The sequence below is a fragment of the Hippoglossus hippoglossus genome, chromosome 1 (genome assembly GCF_009819705.1).
Source record: "Hippoglossus hippoglossus isolate fHipHip1 chromosome 1, fHipHip1.pri, whole genome shotgun sequence".
NCBI lineage: Eukaryota > Metazoa > Chordata > Actinopteri > Pleuronectiformes > Pleuronectidae > Hippoglossus > Hippoglossus hippoglossus.
In genome coordinates, this window is record NC_047151.1 from 604,280 (window position 1) to 620,275 (window position 15,996).

Here is a 15,996-nt window from a genome sequence, read left to right on the forward strand (position 1 = left end):
TGTGGGTCTATTATAGACCTGCAAAAAGGATTTGATACCATTCATAAAATATTTTTAGATAAATATGATATCAGAGGAGTATTCAGTATTTTATTTAAATAAGTAGGTGGCAATACGTTTCTATGCATAATACGTTTTCTGAACTTTTGAAGGTAAACAGGGTCCAGTTCTGGGTCCAGAATTGTTTATGTTGTATTTAAATGACAATTGTAGAATGTCAAAAATGTTTTTTAAATTATCTTCTTTGTAGATGACACAAACCTTTTTTGTTCTGAGATGAATTTAAATGACATTTTGGAAACAGTGAAATAAAATTAAGATAAATTAAATTAATTAAAATGGCTTGACTACAAGAAAAATAATACATAATTTTTGGTAACCTTGTCATAAATACAGAGGTTGAATGAAGAATAAATGATGTCGGAATAGAAAGAGTGAGATCCAAGGAAATGCAGGCTTGTAACTTTTTTCCTTCGAGAGGGTATATTACTCTAAAGCCTCTGCTGAACTGGAAGCTTTTCAAACCAACAACCTTCTCTGTCGACAGATCCATGTCATAATAAACTTAAAGAAAGGACAACTGTGGCTCATCGAGATTTATCCATTCTTTTATTCAGCCATCATCATCAGAAAACTGTGCAAAAGAGATTTCTTCATCAATAAGACTTAAGACTTTATAAGTCAACATTCACTTTATGTTTTATGTAGCACAATTATTGTTCCAACAACACCTAGTGTTTAGAAATATGTGGAAATACATACAAAACTTCTCATCTATAAAAAAGACCAATAATAATCATTGATAAAACTGCTTTCAGACATGCACTGAACTCCCCAGATCCTCCGCAGTTTCTTCGGAGGATGTGTATGTGTGAAAATCAAATGTCCGAGTGAGAGGCTCCAGAGTTTCTAGTGACTTTCTCCACCTGGGACGCTAGTAATAAATCTGCAGAAAGTCCAGAGGAGCCAATGTGAGCGCACAGCAGGAGATCCCTGGCTGGATTCACCGTGAGCGAGTGGGGGGATTGATGAAGATTGAAACATGCGACGGACGCAAAAATGAAAAGAAATGATGAAAAAGCGGTGCCACACACATATAAGACATCCAACTCAGTGACCCCTCCAGCTGTACCAGGGGGGTAAATAGCACAGCTGTTAGCTTAATACTCCCCAGTTTAAAAGACAGCTGAAAGAGCTGCCACGAGGGACAGACGCATGGAGAGGAGACCCAGAGACACTCTGAGCTGAGCTGCCACCTGAAGAGGTTGTGTTTCGGGCTTTATGTTTAGTTGACTGACTTTATGTTTGTTGTTTCTTTTAACTAATGAAGATGTTGGGCCCAAAACAGCCAGTAAATCACAACTCCAGTCAGTGGCGGTGCTGGCTCAAATGGAGGAGGAGAATTCGGCGATGCAAAGGAGCAGGCGATGGTGAGCAGATGGGAGTTTGAGGCCCATGAGTTCCAGGCAGAGAGGCAGACCCAGCTGCCGACAGGGTAATCCAAGGCATTTCTAGAGGGGACTGAGGTGAGAGCGATGGCTTGCAGCTGGACAGCGACAGGATGGGCTCGGGTCCGACCAATTGCTGCCCTTTGTCTGCGGTCAGCGGCTAAAGCAGACACTTGCCCCTCGTCTCCAGTCGGCAGAAAAGTCAACGCCTGCCCCTCGTCTACAGGTGGTGGTAAAGCAGACACCCCACTCCTGGTCCCCGGTGTGCTTCAAGGCCTACGCTTGTTCACCTCCGGAGAGACCCCACCGAGCAGCAGGCCCACCTGCTCGCCCACCAGGCCAGCCTGTGTGTGTGTGTTTTTAGATGTGGACGTGGAGACTTTGGTGGCGGACCAGATTTCCCAGAACAGAGAAGCTCTTCCCACACTTGCTGCAGCTGTACGGTCTCTCTCCGGTGTGCACAGCCTGGTGCACCTTGAGGCTGCAGGCCTGCGAGAAGCGTTTCCCACACAGGCTGCAGCTGTAGCGCTTCTCGCCTGTGTGAACGCTCATGTGTCTCTTGATGTGGCTGGACTGGGAAAAGCGCTTACCACACTGTGCACAGCTGAACGGCTTCTCCCCCGTGTGCACCCGCTGGTGGGTTTTCAGCTGGTGTGGATGGACAAAGGGTTTTGTGCAGAGGTGGCAGTGGAAGATCCTCTCCCCAGAATGGGAGCGCTGGTGTACCACCAAGTCTCTAGAAGTGGAGAAGAGGCGGCTGCACTGCTGGCAGCTGAACGCTTGCTCTGTGCTGCTGGGGAAGCTTGTGCTCCTGGAGTCAGCGGAGGCCTTACTGAAGGAGGGGCCCGTTAGCCAGTCTGACATGGAAGAGTTCCCAAAGCTGCTGCCGCTGCTAAGGACAGGAAAACAACGGGTAGACAGTGACTCGTCTGTGCCTACGACTCCATCTGTGGAATGTTTATGGGGAGTCGTAAGAGAGTGGGCCACCTCTGTAGTCGAGAACAAGTCATCGAGAGATGCCTCTTGTCTGTCTGTTTGGTGACTGTAAGTTAATCTACTGTTATTTACACACTGGCTTCTAGTGACAGAGACCGAAGCATCACATGTCCTAAAGGCTTCCGACCAGAAGGCCTCCAGTTTCACTGGTGTTGACATTACCGCTTCCGTCCAGTCTGCTGCAGCACCACACATACTTGTATTTAAAGGCAGCTCTGACACCAGTTTCTTGATCAGTGGAGTGTGTACATTAGGATCTGTACTCGTAAAGTCTCTGAGATCCACAACATGCTTGTCTTCCTTGGTCAAGTCTCTGTTTGGACATCCTGGTGCGGCTCTATGGCTCTCAAGATGAGTATACGGACTCGTTTCCTCTTGCTCTTCTTCCTGCTGAGCTTCAAGTCCAACTAAGTCCTGTTTTTCAAACTGGGCGGAACCACTGTCTCTGTTTTCAGCAGCATGAGACAGAGACTGAGATCCAACTGAGGAATGAACAGAGAAACATATTTTTGTTATCAATCATCTGTTCACACTCTCATTAAAACTTAATATGTAACAGCATCAACACTTTCAGAACACATCCATCCATCCATACTCCACACTTTAAGACCAAAAGATGCTTTTTAAGCGTAAGCTGATGTTAGACAAAATCACACATGATGAGCTTGTTCTTGGCTTAACATATTAAAAGTTTACTTTGACTGTCAGAAGAAAAATACACAAGATTATTCAAACATATAGGGAATAAACAATTTGAATAGATACAAACCAAATACCCTGTGTGTGCACTGTACATACCCAAATCAGGCAATGCAAACTTTTTTATATTGTAATAATGCCATTTCATAATATGTGTTAAATAGTGTCATCATGATGTAATGTATACTATGTGATGACAAAAGATTTTTTAAGCTAAATTGACTGCAGATTGTGTCTCTCATGCTATTGGTTGCCAGGGTTACTGCATTGATACACTATGATGTCATTTTCTGACTTCACAGTGATGTCCTAATGATTCAATTCCTAGAATATGATAAGAAAAACACTGCTGTTATAACTTGAAGGTTCAGTTTGTAGAATTTAGTGACATCTAGTGGTGAAGTTGCATGTTCAGCTGAACACCCCTCACCTCACCATCCCCTTCCAAACATGAAAGAGAACCTGTGGTAGCCTTCAGTTGTCATAAAAACGGTAAAGAAAACAACAATTCGTACTACTATATAATCAATTTCTGCCAATAGATCACTTTCGTACACACTGGTCCTTTAAAAGGAAAAGTGAGTTGGGGGCAGGAGATCTACATTGAGCAGCATGTCTGTGTTTGGAGTTGTTCATACATACTGCTGCTGTTAGCTGCTGTCTCATGGTCCTCTAGCACACAGCAGACTGTCGCCTCCTCCAGCCTTTCCTTCTTCACCACAGCAGCCTCCGGCTCCAGCTGCTGGTCTGTCCCATCCACTGGCTGACAGACAGAAACCATGGGTTTACTGCTGCTGCACTACAAACATGCTGCTCTACAAATATGATATCAGATTAGCAAAGTTATCGAGTATAATTTATTTGTTAAAATTGCATTCTGTAGATTACATGCACATTTTTGTAAATGCCACTTAAAGGGATGAAGTGTTTGAGTCCACAAAACACTTTCAGGGGTAAACAGTGTTGCAACCAAATCTAATACAGTTGAATTAAATGTTGAGCTCTTCTTCAAACGTTAAGTGCCTCCATACTGCTCCTGTGGTGTCCGTAAGCCCCGACATTCAAATTTGTCTTGAAACAGCGTCATTTACACCATGGTTTTAGCCTGAATGTCGCTTTCACGTTCACGCACACACACTGCCCAAGCTCTCACCCAAGGGGTGCGAGGCGAGATCAGCGAGAGCTCGCGATAGCTGCACACATATGTTCACATGCTCCCGGAACATGCAATACACACAACAGAGAGAGAGAGTTGCTGGAGTTTCAGCAATCAACAAGTGCTTTTGTCTGTTCTAAAATAACATTTTAGGTGTTTAAACTGTGACCAAACCGTTGTGGCCTCTTTTAATAGTGCTTATATACAAAATCATGGTTTGAGTGTGCTCTGGATGCTTCAACCAACAGAAGCGAGTGAGATCCGTGACTTTCCACAGACTACCATTACATGAACCATACAGAATACGGCTGTGGCTAATGGCTCCTTCGTTTATTCACTCAGATCAGGCCGGGTGTGTAGTGAACAATATTCACACGAGGATTACCGTCCAAACGTGCCAGAAAGAAAAACTGTAAAACTTCTATTGAAGTCTAAAGCTTTGCCGACCGCATCACTACCAAGGACAGAGGTATGTTCTTTATTTACTTTATTTATTAATTATTTTATTTATCAATTTATTTTCTTTGTTTACCTTTATAGTACCTTTATCAACAAACAAACACAAATGTTGAGAGCACCTCTCTCTGTTGTGTTCAGCAAGTTCCGGTAGCATGTAAACATAGGTGTGAAGCTATCGCGAGTTCTCCCTTAGGCGAGAGCTTGTGTGGTGTGTGCGTGCAAACATGAGGAGAACATCGGACATTTAGGATAAAAACACGGTGTAAATGACACCATTTTATCCCGCAAATCTATGTAGACACATGGAAGGATTATCAGAAGTGGTGTGTCCTCCTTCTAGTCATTTTTCATCTCTGACATTTTGAATCTCCTTTTATTTCTTTTGGATCTCTGTTATTTTGACCCTATCCTTTGTGGTTTTTTAGTGATTCATTTTGGATCTTGTTTTGTTTTGTTCTGAATATGTGTGAAGTCTGTTTCCATGGTGTGTGTACAAAACACATACAGTACAAGAGTGAAAGTGCTAAAGTTTTTCTCTCTCCAAAAAAGTCTGTTTCTGAACCTTTGAGTAAAGATTCAATCAAAAGTCAATTAACTTTTATTTGCATAACCCATATTCACTAATCCCACTTTGTCTCTTAACAAGGGCTTAACAAGGTGTGACATCCTCTGCCTTTAACCCTCAACAAGATTCATATAACATATGCCATAATATATAATATACTGTCATATAACTGACATTAATACAGTGAAAAATACAGCTCTTATCCAATCTCTAAAAATAAAGTGAGATGTAAAATACTGTACTGTAAGGCCTTACAATGACCAAAATATTTTATTACAATAGAGGTAATTTAAAATGCAGACAATGATACACAAACCAAAACTGCGATTTGTGGATTTGAGATTTGTGTTCATAAAAAAAACAAAAGAATAATTGCAATATTTATAGGAAAACTGCAAAGATCAGTTCAAACATCAAGTCAGGGTGGGGCTTCCTGGTATTCAGAGCGTGCACACAAATTATGTACATAGTATCATACTTAAGTGTGCACACAGATTATGTCGATAGTAACATATTTAAGTGCAGGGATGATTCTCGGATCAGACTTTTAGGGGTGCTCAGCCCCTATGAGAATTTGACATGCACATATGTGTATTCGCTTCTCTCGCTGATCTCAGTAGAACGGTCTGTCTCTATCTGCTATACAACATATCGGTGTGACAGACCGTACTTGTAGCTGTTCCAGCAAACTATACTGTCCTTGACTGGGTGGATTTATGTTTCTGAAACATGCTCAGAGCCTTTCTCCTCTTCTTGACCCCACCATTCACAAATACCTCATTTCTAAAAATGTTACCAAATACCCGGCAAGCAAAGCAGAAAGCCGCATTTTTCCTAGAGGAATACTCCGGCTTTTTAAAGCTGTTGAACCAATCCTGTTAAAAGGTTCTTTTTTGGGTTCCAATCTGATCGTATGGGTATTTAGAAAGCTTTGAAAGTTTTGGACCTGTGTCCTTATCCCCTAAATCAAAAAGTCATCTTGAGCACTCTCTGCTTCAGCTTGGTGTCTTGTATGCAGCTCTCTTTCTGTCTTTTCATTTGTCTCTTTGATCTGCCCTCTCACTCCCTGAGCTTTCAGAGAATCTCCATGTTCATCTCTTTCTCCTTGAATTTAATTTATTTAAACAATAGCATTTGTTGTTTACTAGGAAAGCATTTAAATGAAGATGTGATGTTTAGAATGAAGTCCACTAACATATTGTATGTTGTGCCACACTAACAATTTTGACTTCACTATCTGTCCACTTTCTCCCCTGGTTCTTTCTGCTCTTTCTCTCTGTCCATCCTGCTGGTCATAAATAAAGCAAACAGTATTTATAATGCAAATATATTAAAATTGAGGTTGTGAAGGGGACACATTTGATAACAGTAGTTATTGCTTAGTAACGTAAAATCATCGATAAGTCCTGTAGGAGCAATTATATTTAATGAGCATGTTTAGGCTCTAGAGGGGCTGAGACTAATACCAGCCAATGATGTAGCATACGGCCGGCAAGAGGTTAACTGAACCAGGTGTGCGACAAAGGACAAAGGCGCCGTGGAGAAACAGTTTTCAACCGCACACTCCTACATAATTGTACTAACTATACATTAAGCTGCCATTGATTTGAACTGGACGAAAGGCCACCTCATATACACACATTCACACCACACGCAAACATTCATCCACCTCATCTGTGCAACAGGACCGGCAAGCAACTCAACTCATGGTAAGGAGACGATAAATATGTGTGTGTTAGAAGTCTCATATGGTGTGTGACTGGCTTTACAATGCAAAAAAGGAATGAAAGCCAGAACAAGTCCACTGTAATGATTGTGGGCCAAACAATGGCTAACATGGATTTATAACTATGTGGTCTTGACCACCTAACCACTTTCTCACCTTGTTCGTGATATCTTTCTCTCTGTCCATCCTGCTCCTTCTCCTTCTCTGTCTCTCTATCATCCTCTTTCCCTCTTTGTGCTGTCAACCAGATGGCAAACATAACAGCCAAAGAATTTATAATATGATTAGAAGTAGGAAGATGAGGCAAATCTATGTTCTATTTAAATATTGGGTTGCTGTGTTCAATGCAGTCAGGTAACATCATTTTGACCTCAATCTCTCACCTGAACCTAGCAGTTTTCTTGAAAGAAATATTCGGATATCCATCTCTGGAAAAACAGACATTTTCTTCCGTGTTGTATAAATAAGGTTATTTTTTCTTACATCTTTTACAAAATGTATCAATGTAGATTCACACGATGCAACTATAACCAGACTTTATAAGTTTTTACCATCTGATTGTACGTGCACTCCTTTCATTTCTTGTTCTCATTTAGATCCCGTTAGCTTCTGTCTCTTTCTTCACCAAGAGAGGAGGAGGGGATTACACACACAGACACATAGGAGCAGAAGAGAGATATGAAGATGACAACTCGTTACGTTAAATTCAAGCATCCCAACAAGAGTAATTTACTAATTTAATACATTTACAACCCAAAGATTAACCCCAAATGTCTGAAATGCAGGCCAAAATATATATCGATTTAAAAATATATATAAATCTGGCGACGTTATATTTTTAGGGGTGCTCGCACAGATGAGGCTAAACTTGCTTATGGTTAACATTCTCATGCACGTTCTCACAGACTATATAAAATATTTCTCAGAGTAAATTGTGTCCATGTCTTTGCAGATGTAAATTGTGACACCAGCTGTTGTCTCCTTCCAGCTTCATGATTCTTTTCATATCTTGTGTCACAGGCAACCTTGTTCAGTGTCTGAGTCCGAGGTTTGTTTTGAAGACTTGGCTTTTCTGTTGTGTTTCTTATCCATTGACTGTTTCTGCACTGTTTGACGTGGTTCATATGTAGATGGTTAGTGGTAAGAGGGTAGTGGTGTTTTGCATCTGTTATGGGGACTGTGGCATAATATATACATCAATTTATTTATGTAGTTTTCTGGTCCATCTCAGATAACAACAGAGGATGCCCCTAGCTCTTTCTGAACAACGATTGTTGTAAGCAGTCTACGAGAGGATGAGAAAAGTGGCGTTCAAATCCACCCACTGTCATTCTGTATGCTGCATAGTGCCATCACTTACAAAAAGGAAGTTTACTTTGCCTTGCTTCACGCTAATGTCTGAGTGTTCTGTGAAAGATGACAATCTGTCTTGTGTTTTTTATAAATACTGTAACGATGGTCCAAATCTAACTGTAAAAAGTGAAATTGCGTATTTTCACAATGCACAAACCCAAACTTAATTTAGTTTTCAGTTCTAAGACGTCACAGATGTTCCAGACAGGAAGTGACATAAGGAAAACGAACCACTGTCCTTACTAACACTTTACAGCTGCTCTGGAATTGTGTCTGCTTTACGACGGTCACCATTGGCCACCGCCGGAGTCTTTGAGGTTAGCGTTTCCTGCTGGTTCTCGGCAGAAAGGTGTCATTGTGAGGCAAGAAGCAATAAGCGGGTTTCATGCTTCAAAGTCACTTGAGCTGGTTTACTTCAGTCTAAAGCTGCTTTCAGACATGACCTCCGGGTAAAATCCGGAGAATTGGTAATGCAGTTTACCCAGAGTCTGCCTTTTACACATGCACAACACAGCGGGAGGTTCTCTGCACAGACGCGTTCACAACAGCATCAAATCCTCTGCGTTATTCACGTGAGAGGTGGGGCAGCCGGGAGCAGCAGAGACAGGAAGTGACGTATTAACTCTGCTGCGTGGATAACATGATTTTGTTTACAGCACCCAGAAATCTTCATCAGTTCTTATCACCACAAACTCTCTTGAAGTCTTGTGTCTTCTATGTGTGTTCTCTGCATTTTTACCTGGAGAGATGTTTCCTTTTTTTCATTTTTACGCCTGTTGCGTGTTAGAAGCATCAGCATACATAGTGTGTATTTCAGTCTCACAATACAGTATACCAAATTTGTTGTTGAATGGTTCAAAAAACAAAATGTAGATGTGAGATTACTGTTTTTAAATATTTGCTAAATTTTAGAACACCATTGGCTAGACCTGTGTGTAATTTCGAGTCAAACGGACTTATGGTGTGAGGGGCGTGGCCTGTGAACTGATTTTTCAAAGCTTGACTACAGCAACACCATGTGGCCGACTGAGGCAATGGTTCAGGGAAGGTTGACGCACATCAATTCGAGTTATTGTGCCAAATTTCGTGTTTCTAGCTCTTTCCACCTCACAGGAATTTGAGCCGAGGCAGCGGACAGTACTGACCTGTGACTGCTGACAGTCAGTATTCTCCTGTGTGCTGGACCCGACGTCTCTTTTTGTAATGTTAGAACCATCTTCTTCAAAACGATGATCTGTTCATAGGAAATCAAAGTTGCTTGTTACAATATGTTCACGGTTAAACCAATACAAACTGTGTTCATTACAATGGAGGTGGTAATTAGACTTCCAAAAAAGCTAACACTAAATGTCTGCATTGGTATTTTTTACTGTTATTGTTTATTGTTTCATTGTGCTGACAGAATCATTCTTCACAGTAGTACTGTATGTTTCAGTACTGTTACCAGGTATTGCTGTGGGCAGTACATATGCTAATTATTTCCTTTGTACATCTGCATGATGTAGATAATATCAACACAGATAATTCTGTTGAATTATGATGAGCCACTCTCTGTTTCTCCATCATCACGTTTTCTGTTGAAGCTTTGACTGGATCACTTGATGAAAGAGTGTTGAAAAGTCATTTTTAGGGCTAAAATTAACCAAGGAGGTAGAGCGGGTTGTGGTTTGATCCCAGCTCCTCCAGTCTGCATGTCTAAGCATCCTGAACCAAAGTTGCTATTGTCCCTGGTGGTTTATCCATAAGTGAGTGAATATAGTAGCACTATATATACACTGCTCCAAAAAAATTAAGGGAACATTTAATCGTCACTGTTGAGGAATTTTTGACCATCCTCACACATTATGCCACTATATATTATGTATATTGTATATTATATCTGTACAGGAGAATAGTGCCTGTCTAAATTCCACAGATACTCTGTTCTCTCTCCAAGCAGTACCAAAGGTCAGGTTATAGATAAAGGACCAACCAACACTACATTGTAGTGTCTACGCTTATGGACTTTCATATCTAACTCAGATGCTCCAGACAGAGACGCACCAACTTCAACTCTTTTGCGTATTTCACCAGTGGCATGACGTAAGGACACAATGTGATCTAGGAATAAATATTTAGACTTAACTATCCAATAGGATGTGAACACCTACATGTTACATAGAGAGTGACAGCAATTCTAGCCATTCATGGATGTGCTGTTAGAATGGGTGACACAAGTAGAGGGAGATATATGCGGATGCTGTGGGAGACATCTGCAGACGTGGGGGTGACAATTGCTCATGTTACTCTGTTAGCGTTATATTGTTCCACCTTCTGGTCTCCTTGATGCATCAATTCTACATTAAAATATTCTACATCAGCTGCTGCCTGAGTTCTCCTTTCACCAGCTTCCAGAAAACTCCCATAACAGTCACAGTAGAACACTAAGTCAGTTAAACTTCAGGGATATCAATCTTTCCATTTAGGAAGCACAAGTGATAATGATTCAGGTTCACCTGCTTTGATGCAAATTAAAGTGACAACAGGTGCAATGGAGAAGCAAAATCAAAACAACCCTCGATAAGGGAATGGTTTTGCATGTGCTGGCCACAGACAGCTGCTCTCTTTTTATCCTTCCTGACTGATTCTTCTCTAGTTTTGTGTTTGGTTAGTGTCCTTGTCACTACTGGTAGCATGAGGCTGTACCTGAAGCCTAATCAGGTTGCACAGATAGTCCTGCTCCTCCAGGATGGCATATCCCTAGGTGCAGTCGCAAAAAGGTTTGCTGTGTCTCCCAGCACAGTCTCAAGAGCATGGAGGAGATACCAGAAGACCGGAAGTTGGACAGGGCCGCAGAAGGCCATCAACCCAGCAGCAGGACCAGTATCTGCTCCTTTGTGCGAGGAGGAACAGGAGGAGCACTGCCAGAGCCCTACAAAAGGAGAAGCTGTGGTGAACGTTATGCTGCCTGTAACATCATCCAGCATGACCGGTTTGGCGGTGGGTCAGTGATGGTCTGGGGAGGCATAGCCTTGGAGGGTCGCACAGACCTCCATGTCATAGCCAACGGTACCTTGACTGCTGTTAGTTACCAGGATGAAATGCTGTGTAGGCAGTTCCTGGATGACGAAGGCAGTGATGCCATTGACTGGCCCTCATGTTCCCCTGACCTATAGTAAATCCAATTGATCATCTATGGGACGTTATGATACATTGTATCCGACGCCGCCAAGTACCACCACAGACTGTGCAGGAGCTCACTGAAGCCCTGATCCAGGTCTGGGAGGAGATCCCCCAGGACACCATCCACCGACTCATCAGGAGCATGCCCAGACATTGTCTGGAGTGCATACAGGCACGTGGGGGCCATACACAGTACTGATTCACATAATGAAATGGATCAGCCTGTGACTTCAATTTTTTTACTTGATGATTTTGGTTTCCATTGACTGTTGTTACGTATTTTTGTTCTCAACATATTATATAATGTACATCAGTAAAGATTTTCAACTTGAGTAATTCGTTCATCAAGATCTGATGTGGGATTTAAGTGTTCCCTTCATTTTTTTTAACAGTGTATATATGATCACTGATTCTTGAGAAGTGGGACAAAACAGGATCCAATATTGAAGAAATAAACCTTAAGCTCAGACAAATTAAACTACAGGTATGTATCTACCATGTACTAAGCTACTGAGCTATGCTTTGATACCTCAGAACTTTTTGTTTTATATTTGCTTTTTGCCTTGCCTTCACTAATTTTGTGTCAACACCATCAGACACCAAACTAAAATTCATTTTCACTCGACCTATAAGGTGTGTCTATGTACCTTGAATTATGTGTGTGTAAGCCCTATGTTCCCTCAACTAAACCCTGATTCATAACTATCAATTCAAAAAGCAATTCAAAAAACAGAAAATGCTGATGCCACATATTTAGCATTTATATATTAATAGACAAACTAATAGTCTATTCCCATATTTGACTCAAATTCCCATTGAATTTCAACTCCGTAATTTGCCTGTAAACACCGTCAGACAGAAAATCTGACGGTGTTTACATGATAGGCATTTTGTTCAAAAAGCAAATGGAGTTCATGTAGCAGCCATTTTCTTTTCAGCTTGATGCTAGATGCTATAACAGAACCTACTTCAGGAGAATAAAATGGTCAAAAAACCATTTTAAACAATATCCTCTGAAATTGGAAGAAGGTGTTTACATATCAAGGTTGTGACCAAGGACATATTTACATTTAGATTTAAAAACATATTTGACCATGTCTGCCATGGATGCACTCTTCATAGGTGCAATGTGAAAATGGACCCTTCAGAGTGACTGCTGCACTTAATATTGCCTGATCGTATTACATTTTAATGAATGTCAGAAGAAGACAATACATGTCTATATACTGTATAAGGGCAAGACTCGCTCTCTCTCGACCATTTGTTTTACTTTCCTCCAGCAGAGGTTATTTTGCATTACTTTTGAAAAGGTCCCAAAAGATAAAGATCCTTAGAGCAGTGTATTTCATCCTGGTATTTGTTATAGTATGAATAATCCCGATCATGTGTTTTTTAAACCTCTCAAAACAGTGTTATGATCTCAATGAGCCCTACATAGAAATTCAACACGGAAATAATGCATATATTGTAGACAGATCTTCCTGATACTTTGTAGACAAAATCTACAACCCAGCATTATTGTGTTTTGAAACCTTTAGAAAGTACAGGAAATACTTCTCTATCAACTCTTTTATTTCAATACCCGCATTCTAAAATAAATAAAATCACACATCATTCCGAGTTCGAGCTCATCCAACGGAATATAGCTCCCCTAACATGTCCTGAGCTTCATCACCGGCACTGTAGTCCCTATTGTGTGCATCTTTGATGTAATACGAGGGGTGATATGGTTTCAGCTCATTTCTACTCTAACAGAATCCATGGAATTCTAAATAAATGTCTCCCCAGTGTAATATTTTCATTTGACACCACCCCACGTGTGTTCTTAATGACCTATACACTTCATGACATGCCTCTTTGGAAACACAAAACAATGATTTCCATCCCCTGTTGGAATATCTCTCCCATTTGTCATCCCCCTACTACCCAAAATTCGAAAAAATAAAACAATTTCCATCACATTACATTACATTATATATCATTTAGCTGATGTTTTTATCCAAAGTGACTTAGAATAAGTGCATTCAACCATGAGGGTACAAACCCAGAACAACAAGAATCAAGAAAGTACAATTTTCTTCAAGAAAGCCAAACTACAAAGTGCTATATGTAAGTGCCATATAAGTGCTACTAAAGCGCTACTTTATTTATTTATGTATTTTTATCCAAGGTATAGTCAGAAGAGATGTGTTTTTAGTCTGCGGCAGAAGATGTGCAGACTTTCTGCTGTCCTTGACCATATATGGTAGATCCCCTCAATCTAACAAGACATCCTTTAACCCTCTAATACATATTCCCATGCCACTCTCTCTCAACCCTCATACACACACTTCCAAATTCCCCCTTTGGAAACACGACAACCCTCATGTTTTGTCACCTTCCCCCCTACTTCCACCCATTTGATAAAATAAAAAACAACTTCCTTGACCAAATATTGAAGTTCACCTCAATCTAACAACGAGACATCTTTTAACCCCCTCATTTGTACTCTAATACACATTCCCATGTCTGTCTCAAACCCTCATACATACATTTTATTACTTTATAACATCCTACACTTTCCCATCGCGTTTTGTCACCTTCTCCATATCTCTGACCCCCCTTACCTGTTGTCTCATCCCCCACCACACACACACACACACTATGCCCTGTCATGCACACACACACACAGACACCCATTTTACAAAATACACACTCACTACTACACACCCCTCTGACATGCACACACACATACACATATACAGCACATGGACACGTCCGCACGTGCAAAAAGATGTCTCTTGTATTCTACTAAAGTCTGACAGGGTTGACATAAAGAGGGGAAAACACTTTGAAACCCTGTGAAATATGCATGTGTCGTTCAAAACAACTTTGCTCTGATATGAGATACTATTAAGTTTTTCTTCTGATGAAACAAGCTCTTTTTAATCATTAAAACATATTTTCATATATCAAATCATTTTAATGCACATGAATGATTGAACCCTTCTCTGTGGACATGCAGTGTCATAGATTTGATATAATAATTATTAGATTAAATCGAAGGGGATAATTGTGTTGAATACAATAGCAGTTCCAACTGCTGAATGTGTTTTGTCCCATGTCTCAAGAATCAGATTGGTGTATGAATGTGTTAGTGGGTGATTGTGACCAATAGTTTAAAGTACTTAGTGGTCATTAATAAATGCAGTGCTATTACCATTATCAATTCATCTGCTGATTATTTCTCGAAATGTATCAATAAGACTACAAAATACCGTGTAAAGAGTGTCAATTATAATTCTCCATATAATAGAGCAATTCATTCAAAGGTTTTTACTTTATCTAAAGATCAACAATCCACAAGTATTCAGTGTATTATTCAACGTGACTAAAACATCAAATTCTTACAATGCACAAGCTGACACGGTTAAATTGATATTCATTAGGTACAATACAAATATTCTGATTACTTGCTGTTTAAATGAATGTGGATCGGCTCATCGACTTATCTGTGAACTGCTCGGATCATTTGAGCATCAGAGCAAACAGCAGCAATATCATGATGTTAAAATGTTATATTTATGACTGGACCCATGTCAGTGTGGAGCGAGCTAACCTCTCCGAGCACAGGTGACCACCATGGACGATAAGGGCTCTGTGTGGGAGCTCCCCCCGGCTCGGACCTCCATCAGCCGCAGGCGGCTCTTCAGCGCCAAGTTCTCCCTGCGGCTCCGGGAGATCTCCAGCCGTAGTGAGGCGAAGCCGTCGTCCACCAGCTGACAGATCTCCGCCACCGCCGCGTTAGCTAACACCTCCATGACAGAGGCCAGCTGAGAATGCAGGTTAACACAAGCCTCCATCCTCACCGGCTCTCCCAGCCTAACGACCACCTATGTGTGTGATGGACAGTTCTTCTGCCTCATGCAGTCACACACGCGAGAGGAGATGGTCAGGTGACGAGAACTGTCCGAGATGTTCATCCTGGTGTCCGCTGCTCATCGGTGAGGCGGCTTCTGTTTACATCCGGGTTCCTCTTCAAACCGTAACCACTGGAGTAAACACGCAGGTTTACGAGCCCAACACTGGTCTGTGCGTTACAGTAATTCTTTTTAATTATTATTTGAAATATAATTGTACACAACATCACTCAACTTCAGTTCTGTATCGTATCATCATCATCTGCCAGTTAGTCCTATAGGTTAGTCCTCAGGCCTGTCATTTGGAAAAACGGACAGGGCAAGATTATTCGAAGTTGTACCATAAATTACACATGGCAACAGCTCTATACATCGATTGTATGTATATATATATATATATATATATATATATATATATATATATATATATATATATATATATATAGATAGAGAGACATAACAGTAACACCGTATGTCTGTTTGCTGTCAAACTCCGAAGCCATTTATCAAAACCTGTTTTCTTCATTTCTCAT

The 15,996-nt window shown here is 40.9% G+C and overlaps 1 protein-coding gene across 1 annotated transcript; it reads right to left on the reverse strand.

Moving 5' to 3' along the window:
* Positions 1-1,129: 1,129 nt before the first annotated feature.
* Positions 1,130-15,631, reverse strand: LOC117773909 (zinc finger and SCAN domain-containing protein 2-like). Its single transcript, XM_034605793.1, has 4 exons — positions 15,163-15,631; positions 9,548-9,636; positions 3,786-3,906; positions 1,130-2,926 (listed from the first exon to the last, which is right to left on the reverse strand). Exons 1-4 carry the CDS (start codon positions 15,404-15,406, stop codon positions 1,809-1,811), a joined length of 1,572 nt encoding a protein of 523 aa, XP_034461684.1. The 5' UTR covers positions 15,407-15,631; the 3' UTR covers positions 1,130-1,808.
* Positions 15,632-15,996: the final 365 nt, after the last annotated feature.

What these genes read in the sequence shown, in the direction of transcription:
- LOC117773909 (XM_034605793.1), bottom strand. Translation starts at nt 15,406, where the DNA reads ATGGAGGCTTGTGTTAACCTGCATTCTCAGCTGGCCTCTGTCATGGAG. An exon ending in GGTCACCTGTGCTCGGAGAG is followed by an intron (nt 9,637 to 15,162) that starts GTTAGCTCGCTC and finishes TCCTATGAACAG; the next exon opens with ATCATCGTTTTGAAGAAGAT. An exon ending in GACAGCAGCTAACAGCAGCA is followed by an intron (nt 2,927 to 3,785) that starts GTATGTATGAAC and finishes TTCATTCCTCAG; the next exon opens with TTGGATCTCAGTCTCTGTCT.